The sequence below is a fragment of the Andrographis paniculata genome, unplaced genomic scaffold, assembly GCF_009805555.1.
Source record: "Andrographis paniculata isolate CXL003 unplaced genomic scaffold, ASM980555v1 Contig45END, whole genome shotgun sequence".
Taxonomy (NCBI): Eukaryota; Viridiplantae; Streptophyta; class Magnoliopsida; order Lamiales; family Acanthaceae; genus Andrographis; species Andrographis paniculata.
Window position 1 is genome coordinate 1557513 of NW_026137579.1, and position 11377 is coordinate 1568889.

The 11377-nt window shown below is 32.1% G+C and overlaps 1 protein-coding gene across 1 annotated transcript; it reads right to left on the reverse strand.

Moving 5' to 3' along the window:
• Positions 1-1848: 1848 nt before the first annotated feature.
• On the reverse strand, positions 1849-9917 carry LOC127252048 (uncharacterized). Its single transcript, XM_051276045.1, has 14 exons — positions 9564-9917; positions 8383-8438; positions 8111-8285; positions 7765-7866; positions 6809-6880; positions 5697-5813; positions 5506-5583; positions 4450-4512; positions 4276-4372; positions 3975-4053; positions 3651-3862; positions 2830-2975; positions 2416-2538; positions 1849-2296 (listed from the first exon to the last, which is right to left on the reverse strand). Exons 1-14 carry the CDS (start codon positions 9660-9662, stop codon positions 2144-2146), a joined length of 1572 nt encoding a protein of 523 aa, XP_051132002.1. The 5' UTR covers positions 9663-9917; the 3' UTR covers positions 1849-2143.
• Between the last annotated feature and the right edge of the window lie 1460 nt (positions 9918-11377).

An 11377-nucleotide genomic window follows, 5' to 3' on the forward strand; every position in this document is an offset into this window, starting at 1 on the left:
AGACCATCAATTAACACACATGTTTTGCAAAAAAATAAAATAAAATAAAATACCCACTTTCTTAAGTTATTAATTAAACCTGATTGATCTTAAAAAAACCATATAATTGTAAACAACAGACAAATCCTGGTCAATCCGTACACAGAATATATACGCCTTAAACTACTACAACTTTCAAATACTTAACTTAGTTTAATCCATTCACTCACGTGCCTAATTATATTATTATATATGTGCATATTTTTTTCGTCACTATTTGCGACCGACCAAAATTAGGTTATTAAAATTGGAAAAATGATTTACAATATAATGATGAAATCAATTAATTTTTTTAACAACCATCTTATTTTAATTAAGTACATAATTAATACATCATAAACATATTAAAAAAAAATAAAAGAAGTTCCACAACATGCAAGAAACATTAGTGGAGCTGTTAATAAATTAATTATTCAGCCCATAATTCCACATATATATATATATATATTAAGTAATTAATCTTTTATTAATGATATCCCTTGTCCAAAAAGTAGTCAAAAAGTATTGAAAATCAGTGGTACAACTATTTGGACTCAAGAATGTATATTGTAAAATCTCATTAATATATAATTAATTTACACACACCACACATATTATATATATAAAAACAGAGATATTATATAATTTGCTTAAACTAATGTTTAAAGCACCTTTTATTTTATTTATGTTTTTTTCTTGCAAACATGTGCGGCATGACGAGGATGGGTGCAATATTTTTATTAATTATTAAATATCAAACTCATGCTCTGTATTTATTTATAGATGACGACTCTGTAATTTATTAGGTCAGTCTGACAAAAAAAAAAAAATAAGAGTAAATGAGAGGAATGAACTGAATAGCTATTATTATTTTGAAATCTAAGAATTTTTTATTTGAATATAAATAATAATTAAAAGTAATATTTATGAATAAAATAAAATTTCTATAATATAGCAAAGTTGGGACCATATGTCCATCCCAAGCTTCAAGCAGGTATATTCGGTATGAGAACATTAATCCTTTCAAAGAGATACCATTATTTATATGTATGTGTATATAAAGAAATGCAAAGTTGATAGTTTTTATTTTTGTAAACTTTGATTCATATCATATGCAAATGAATTTCTTCTTTAATTAAGACGAAAAAACTACAGTTTGTTATCTTTAAGATAAGATAAAAATCATGATTACTATTTGGTCCAGTAAAGTAAAGGGGTCTTGTTAGCTTTACATATAATGTTATATTTACATATAGATATTTGATTATTCATCATAATCATTACTACCATTTACACATTTAATCAAGATTAATTAATAATTAGACTCCATGCAAAGTAGTTTTTCCTTATGAAGTATATATGACATGCTCCTTCTAGAAAGATTGCAATTATCGCAAGTATAATCAAATATGAAGTTTTTTAAAAAAAATAAATAAATTATTTCTCAAATATATGAACAATTGTATCCTCCCAACTCCTAAGAACATCTGTACTCATAAAACAGGACAGGTTCACCATTCTGCAACTATTACAAATAAAAAGTAGATATGACTTATGTAATCAAATTTAAGTTAGTACTAATCATTAAAAGAACAAACAAAAATATTACATATAACTTTTACTACAATAGATCACCATTCAATTTTCTAAAATCTCTGGAAGAATTTCTTGTATGTGTAATTAACATTTCTTGAAAGCAATTAATCCCGCCAGTGATGAACAAACAACTAATGGAAACAAATATGTATTGAGGACCAAATTAATAGGGCCTCAATTTGATGAATTAGACAAATAGTAAGCAAATATGGAATAACAAGCATAGCATCACCATCCACAAAGAATACAATCTGTAAGTCAATGAATAAATAATGTCATAAACTACACAGATGAATAATAACAATAGGAGGATTACAATCATGATCATCAAGGCATCAAACCTCCCTCCCTCCATCCAATTGATTGTGTATCCTATTTCTAAGCAAAATAATCACCTCCAAAAAGCTACACTCGCAAACAATAGGCCCCAACAAATTCAAGGTATCTTTTTTGTACTTGTAACTTCATCGGAAACAGAAACCCAAAAGTAAGAAGAGCACAATCTGTACCATAAACTCCATGCCCGGCTCTATACATCATATTTCTTGGGCTGTGTCCAGAGGGCAAGAATTCTGGACAATGATTGAAGGAATGAGAAGTTGTTCGGAGTTCCCCTCCTCCCGTACAAATGTTTTCCTCCTAAATCCGTAAATTTGGGTCCCTTACCCTTGCTTCTTTCAATCTGCACACAAAAAAAATCATGAGTATATAGTTTTCCACCTTTCTTGTGGTTTTTTCCATTCACCATTTTCATCCATTAGCAGCAACAGTTAATAGAACTTGAGTAGAAGTTGCAGTTACCTTGCTTATCTTCCCATCCTTTAAATGATATCTGATGCCCGACCAATTGATAGACTGAGAGAAATGTGACCGCATGGCTGATATAGGATATAGAAAATTGTCAACCAACATTGCGACAAACACCTGTTTAGCAGAAATTCAAGAGATTATTATGACTGTAGTAAGATGTGATCCACCCTACTATAAGCACCTTAAAATGAATTATAACTTTAGTATGAATCGTTCTATGAAGACCAAAAACTTGAGCATTTGAATGGAACAAGTCTGCATTTATCAATAGAGTCAAATGAAAAGCCCCTATTACAGGGAAGGCATCATGATGCTCGGTATCTGTAGTTTCAAGTTCTTTTCTACTGTCTCGAATTTGATATTTCGCTATAAAATAAAATTTTGAAGAGAAAAAAATGAGCTTACGAGACACCAGTTATAAGATGCAAGTGATAATGGAGGAGCCTCTGGGGATAATAAATTGCACAGGTGGACCTCTATTCTTGTCAGGTTCCACATTGAAAGAAGTTCGATAACTGTGCATATTGTATGACAACCAGCCAACAATAACCCTGCAAAAGAAAAGCAGTTCATCATTAACAGAGAATCAAATGACTAGGAGCGGAGGCAGCTATGTCAGTAATCATTGAATTGGACTGAAAATGCTGTGCATCATATTATTGAAAATCAGAGGTTCATGAACTTCAAAACATTGGCTGTTTGCTTTTGTGATCTCACATATCATTCATCCCATTACCATGGGCCTGCCTTGTAATTTAGTTTTAGTAGCTAAGGGAAAAAAAATACTACTAATACCTTTTTCTTAAGGATAAGTTGATTTAGCAAGTATGATATGAAGCAACCAACATCAAAATCTTTTACTCTCCACAAAAAAAAAAAAAACTAACCATCAAAACATTTTCTCTAAAAGATCAACACTTCATCCTAAAGAATGGGAAAGTGGGAAAGTTGGAGAATATTACTTGTTTGTGTATCAATAACTACTATGTAAAGAAACAAAACACCGAGTGAGTAACAAATCCACATCAGAAACTAGAAGCAGCAGAAATCAGAAGTTGCAAGTCAGTTCAAAAAATAAAGAGAATTCCTGGGAATGGCAGCTGCAAAAAAAAATAATAATAATAATAGCAAAGCACCAGAGTGATTCTATATGCTCCCACAATAACAAATCAAGCTCCAAATTCATGTAACTTACAGCACTTGGTTTAAGAAGATAAAATACTAACCAGTATGTGGCAATGCTGCTTCACTAAATGAATATCCTTCAACGAAAAGCCTCAGTGCTGCAGCCACATGTATTGCAGACATGATATATGGTGCTACAAACCCCCATGATAAGTAGCAGTGAGTAGAAAATAATGCCTTGTTCATCATCCAATTCACCCTTGTGGCATATGACTCTAAAACAAAAGTCTGCTTCCTCAAATAATTCCAATACCTCCACACAAAAATAAAAATCTTTAGAAAACAGATCAAAGCAGAAAATACCAGTTATTGCTTTTAAGCTAAATGATCAGTTTTAAGTGGATCAAGTCAGAATAAGTAAAAACCTGCCAAAGCTAAGATCACTTGCAAGCGGATGTGGGAAAACGGCGACTGGTGGTGATGTAATGAGTCGTTTATGAGCACCTGCAAAGAACAAAAGACTCAGCAGCTAAAGTTATATTCAAATTGGAATCACTTGAAGTTGCCTCCAGCAGCAAGATCAATTATCCAGGAATGCTGGGAAACAGAAGACAAAGTAGTGTAGCTCAACATCTTGTAAATCAAGATACCTTGTAGCATATCTTACACATGAACAAAACACAATACAGTTAAGACACAGGACACAGAGGCCAGCAAATTACTTACCAGCGATAGCAGCAAGAGTCATGTCATCGGAATAGCCCCCATCTCGCAGGTCTGAAACAACGCCATGATTATTCGTTCTAAAATCATCAGCATGCATCTGCAGTTAGGAAGTTAACAGTGAGGTGATGTACAACTTAGAAGAAATAAACATTAGAATATGCACGCAATGCTTACCATCATGCATCCCCCCCAGAGAAAAAATGTCTTTCCACCAGTAGCAAACCCCATAGAGCAAGGCTGCATTATAGTTAAAATTTGCAATGTGAAGAAAACTTTTATATATGAAAGCAGACAAAATGACCAGTAAAAAGAGCAAGTAGGTGGGCATTGGATGTTATTTGGTATTCATCACAAGGGAATCATGCGGTGCAAGAAATGCTTATTCATTCTCATTTTCCCAGATATTCAATTCAGGAGTACAGGCACATTTTTCTTTCTCAATCAAGAACAAAGCAACAAATTTTTATAACGACCTAAATATAATGTCAAGATCCCAATGTTTACTTCTAAGCATAACAATAAGTTAAGGAAAAAGAGAAGACGGGAAAGAGAAGAAATTATAATGACCTAACTTATGCATCATTGGCTAGGTAAGGGATAAATGTGTTCTGCTTCGGAAAGAAAACCTATTCAGGGGCTTTCTAAAATTGCTTCAGTTATTAAACTCCCCTTCCTCACTAAAATGAATAGCCTTTGCTTGATGCATATTGCCCTAAATTTGAATAGAAACATCAACTGCACACGACTAAGAATTGCAGACACAGGTTTTTTAAATGATAAATATAGGTGTTTGATGAGATATTTTCAAATGAATTTTTTTTTTTTTTTAAAGAATAAGAAAAATGGATGTAATATTTTAAATGAAAATAGGTATTTGTTGTGATTTTTTTTTTAGAGGGGAATTTTTAATGAATAGCTCAGAAATAAGGTTGGAAATACAATTAAACAAACCCATAATTTTGAGAAGCTTTCTAATGAAATTTATTCCAAGTATCAGGATAAATAGATACAGGATCCATTATTGAAAACGGTACATTGACCCAGGACACACCACAAATAAAAATAGTTGTTATATTCACATGCACAGCAATCTTCCTATCTTTATTCTCCCACCATCGCACACCTGCCAAGCACTGAGCCCATGAAAGCTATAACACAGTCTATCACGTTAATTGTAAAACAAAACAGCAAACTACTCCACACAGAAGTACTAAGTCGATGCCAACTTACCATGTGATACTCGTATATGCAGTAACTTCCTAAACTTCCAGATGGTAAATCAAGAGGGTATCCTGTTTGAATAAATATCTGAACATTTTCCACAAGATTCATTTCAAGAAACAGGTAATACAGGCCTAAGAGCATCCACTTCGAATTGAAATGATGCATAAAAATAGACTATAGCAAATATATAAACATACATCTGGATTCTTCACCATTTCTGCAGTGAGGGCTCCTATTGAACCAGGATGCAACCTAACATCATCATCTAGAAATAGCACATACTTGCTATCTTTATGCATATTCTCTACCCCAACCTGCAAATGTAATCACTTGATGTGTTAGAATGACCATCTCACGGTCTCACCTATCATTATATCTTATAATTTCTTTTATATATATTATAATTATGCTCGTTGCCGCAGGTTATCTCCATAAAGAGTTGCACACAAAGCAGTTTTTACATAAATAGCCATAGGGCCACGCACTCAAACATGATCACCTCATGTGAAAATATAAATAACAAAGTACATTTTAAATGTAATAAAATGTGTTAATTCCTCCAACAACAGAAAATCTACAACCACATGATAATGAAATTCAATATTCCGTAATTTGTTTATAGCAGTGGGTCAATTTACTCTAATAAGGTGGAGTTTGAAACAATATAATATTTTGCAATTGCATTTCATTACTGGCATGAACCCACTTGATTTGATTTATCTAGAAAGGTATTAACCATCACTGAATGATTTAAAACACTTCATAAGCAGACCATAGCAGAATAACTGAAACACATTTTCTGGGAGAGTATAAACTTTTCACAATTGCCAAAAGTGTTTCTTTAAACCTTTTATAAGCAACTTAAATGTCAACAATCAACACAAATCACAATGCAACTTCCAGAAAGGATCTGTCTGTATTAGATGGTGTAAGAGTCTTATTTTTAAGAGCTACAACACCTACATAGGATACAGAAAAATTCTTATGGGTCTCTTAAGCACCAAAAAATGATGTCTGTGTTGATAAAAACCTTAAAATTTATGAATGCCAAACTTAAGATCTTTAAGCACCTGCACAACCATGCAAATCACATGCAATATCAATAATGTCACATATGCTTATGATAATGTTTCAAAAAATATTTTTAGGAGTAAATCTTTCATACTTTCCAAAAACATCAATAAAGACCCTTCATTTGGACAACCACCAACTGCATAAATAGACTTTATAGATTTATACTATGCTCAGGAATATAATATATAACAAAGATCTTTTTGCCCAGTCACTTTCAGTTCTAATGATTCCATACCAGCTGATTATGAATCTTTTGACTACATGTCGTTGACATACCAGCTACCACGATTTTAGCTTCAATGTCATCCTGCATTATTAGAGTTCACATATGAGAGACCCAAGGCTTAACAACAAAGCAGCAAATGTATTTCTGCCAAGCCTTGAATGCTGAAAAATATAGCACTACTATAAATTACAATTTGGGCATTCAAACAAACCAATAAAACACAAAAAATTAACTATCTTAAAGAAATTGAAGGACACATAGAGGTGTGGATTAAATAATCAGTCGCTTATCTTCTCCCAAATACCTGGCAGAGTACATAAAAATTATGTGACACTAATTTATAAACTTCCTGCCACAATGCCTAAAAGATAGCATATACATTGTGTATGAAACTTTGGAGCCAGATGAAGAAAAATATATCGCATTACTAACATTTACGACTTCCTTTATGAAGATGGATCAAACATTATAGCCTAGAATAGTAGATAGCATCTTAAATCCGTGTATAAATTTCCTAGAATAAATTACCTATTACTCCAAACAAAGACTGGTCAGCTCATAGTAAACTTTGTGAGTGGTTGGATGGGCCAACAATAAAACAGCTTATAAGAATAGTAGTTTACTCAGGAAAGTTAATGGAAATCACATATGGAAATGAGTCATAAAAGTTGGCCAAGCTCAAACTCACATAAGCACGAACCTTGCTATATTGCTCTAAAAAGAAGAGAAGAAATGATTGTCAAACTGAAACTCATCAAGAAACTTAAGAAAGTGGCTAAACTAAAAATCTTGCACTTACGCTTCCAATCAAAGGCAATTATATAATTGATTTTGATGCACATTATATAGGAGAATTTTTTTTTTTATTCCAAATAGTGAATTCACAGAGACAATTGTTGGTTGCACTTATGTGAAGAGAATAAAATGCATACTATAAGCATTCAAGATAGAACAAAATGACAAACCTCAAAATCCTTTAGCAGTCGTGAAACAGCATGGTAAGCAGGGTCTTCAGTACTTTCAACCACAAAAAGAAATTCCTGGGGCCCACCATATAAAGAGGTAATCTGCAGCAATCAGCAACCAAAACAGCATCAGATTTATATTTCCCTCAGTTATCCATTGCTTGATATGTTCTAATAGGGTAAACATTAAAAGCAAGAAGCAAATGGCAGGGTGCTTGATAATATTCCATTTCTTCAAAGCTAGTCATCACTGGAGCCAGTTAAACAGTATGCTGACATTAATATCAAAATGGAAAGTTTGAATAATGCTGATGAGTTGTATTAAATTGGACAAAGAAGAGTTCACCTGACTTCTCCAATTATGTAGATTGTGTTCTCCAAATCCCTTCAAAGGCATCACAACTGATACCCTTGGTAGATCGACCTGGTTAGAATGTTCCAGATCATTAATATTGGGACAAAGAAAAGAAAAATCGTTGCCTCTTTCTTTGCTTTCTTCAATCCGCTTTATCTCCTTACTCCTGCAACAACAAATTTCAAGTAAAGATGAGAAACATAATAACTACAGCATAGTAACAAGTGAATGGTATCAACAACAACAATAGATTGTAAAAGTACCTGACATAAGAAGCCAAAGCCCAACCAAGTGCAAGAACTAAGCAAATGAAAAATCCCTGAAATATCAACAGACAATTTCACTCAGATCCAAACTGCTCAGGCCTGAGGTAGAAAGAAATGTGCAGGTAGTACTATTACTAAAATCCAAGATGAAATCCACTAGGTTACATATTTGGATAAGAGAAAAAGCAGAGTAAGAATTTTCATAAGTAATCAAATAACATGATGGAAGCTTGGCTTAATACACAAAAAGAATGCTGCAGAAAATTCCATCTATTAGCTGAATAGTATAACATGTAAGTTCCAATTTTAAAATTTCTTCTGATTTATAATTTATTGATTTTTAGAGATGATGCACTATATTAACAGTACATTAAAGTTACTAAAAATTCCAAAATTATAGTAAAATATTAAAAGGTTCACCTCTCTCAGTCAAAGGAAATAAACAACTAATAACGAATTGTCAGTGCATGACAACTGGTATATTATGCAAACTCAAATCATCAACTAGAAGCTTGTAAGCACTTGCTAAAAGATACTAAAGTTAAACTCAGTATCTCTGCAAATGATTCTACTAAGCATTGTAGAGTTTGGATATCGAAGTTCAGGGATGTTATTATACAGGAGGAAAATCTTGCACAGCAACAATTAATGCTCTCAGAAATTTCCTGCTTGAACCATTATCATGAAAATTCCAGCCACCTAACCTCCATCACGTTCCAAAAGGATAAAAATTTCTAACAATAAGAGGCAGAGCTGTTGGAATTTTTAAGTTAATAACATCAACAGATTATTACAGTCTGACCAAAGTCATATTCCGAATCTATGGTCTAAGAATTCAAGCAACCAGGGTTAAATTCCCACATATTGTCAACAATTCAATTAAAAACAGATTTGACTCCAACATTGTGCTTTATCATACTGCCCAGATCTACCTGACAAATCAAAGAAACACATCTTTGCCATCACACTTGTGAAACAAGATCAAAGATAAAACAGAGTCCCTAAGGCTATTCTGAAGAAGAATATTCTTAACCCAGCACAAAGTGCCACCACAATTAAGCTCCTGCAAGTTCTGAACTCTAACACGGCAAACAAGCTCAAAACCTATTGAAACAAGGATTAACCACTCAAAAAAACTTTCTCTCCGACATGAAATTCGAAACACCTGAACTACACACCTGGATCTGAACAAAAAGTGCTATAGGACTACATAAAGCCCTACTCGCAGCGAACAGAAACGCATCCAACGAACCAAACGACCACATTGCCGTCTGCATCCACAAAATCGTATCTAGCTCCTCCACGCTAATTCTGTCCCAAGTATCTACAATCCACCCGCGGGAGGGCAATGCGCCAACGATAAACGTCGCGCACCTATTCCAAGGACTAACAACCAACACTCAATCCTCTGCAACTTCACTGAATCTCTCCCCTCGGCCTATCCCCGCCCTCTCAGATAGCCATAGACGGCAGGGAAAGGTACACTGAATTTAGAGAGAGAAGAACAGCGGGGAGAGAGAAAGGGCAATACTTCCTCTGACCGCGTGAATTTATAACTGCGGTGATTTTTTATTTTTAATTTTAAAATTTTTTTAAGAAAATGGGAAAATAATTTCTGTGAGTTTTTACAAGAGAGAGGGGCAGCGACCGTTGGATATAACGAGTGGGTCCCATTGTCCACGTGGCACGTTCGGATAGGTAGGGTTTTGACAACTAATGAGGAAGGAAGATGCTGCTTTATGATCCGAATCTTCGCTGTCTCTTTCATTGCGTTTTCTTATTTCACATGCCTGTCAAAATATTTTTTGCTTTTTAACTTGTACTATTTTTAAAGTGATTATCTAATTATTATTATTATATTTTAAATACAGATCATCGCTTTATAATATAAATACTATGAAAATATAGGATTTGCTTACTAAGCTTTATTTTTGTTTGAATCTTATGATCTGTAACAAAAAATAGCGATTTTTATATAATATAAATATAACTTTATGAGTAAGTTTAATTTATTCTTTATGATAATATATTAAGAGATAACTATATTTTATTAATGAATAGAAAAAATATAAAATAATTTTGATATATTTACTTTTAAAAATATTTAATTTTTAAATATTTTTATAAAAGTCAATTAAGAGATAACCATATTTAAGAGATAACTATATCTACAATTAAGAGATAACTACATTTTTATAAAAGTCAATTAAGAGATAACTATATCTACAATTAAGAGATAACTATATTTAAAAAATAAATTTTTTTATAAAAGTCAATAATCTATATATTATTGAAATATACGAAAATCATAAATATATATACATTAATAACAGGGCTGTTGATTCCGCTAAGAAAGACAATATTAATTTGATCGGATCAACATATGTTATACACATAACCTGGTATATAAATACATGGTACAACATATGTGAATTATAATATAAATATGTTAAACTATAATATAATATATATTTTGAGATATATATATATATGATGATTAGTCGCATAGCATAGACTAATCCGATAAAATCAACATCATATGATTGCTGATCCATACCCTAATAATAGTTTTAGCATGTAAAAATTATTTTACCCTATGATATGTCAAGTTAATGTAAGTTTATTGATGTAAATAAATATAAATCCGATATTATTTGTAATGTATACCTTGGTTTATACATATCAAAATGAGAATTAAATATTTTATATTTGAATAATAAAAAAATGAAAAGATATATACTCATTAAATAAACGAAATGAGTATAATTCAGTATAAAATTGACCATGCATCATATTACAGTAGACTATATATGATATGATGATAGACAATACATAATTTATGTTTATATATTCATTAAAATCATTTAGATATAAACAAACATTCCATGTTTTCACATAGAACATGTCATATGTTATTTGAAAGAATGTGTTATTTTAAAAAACAGATGCACTTATGATTTTATTCTACTAAAAAAAATATTTTTCTCCGTGT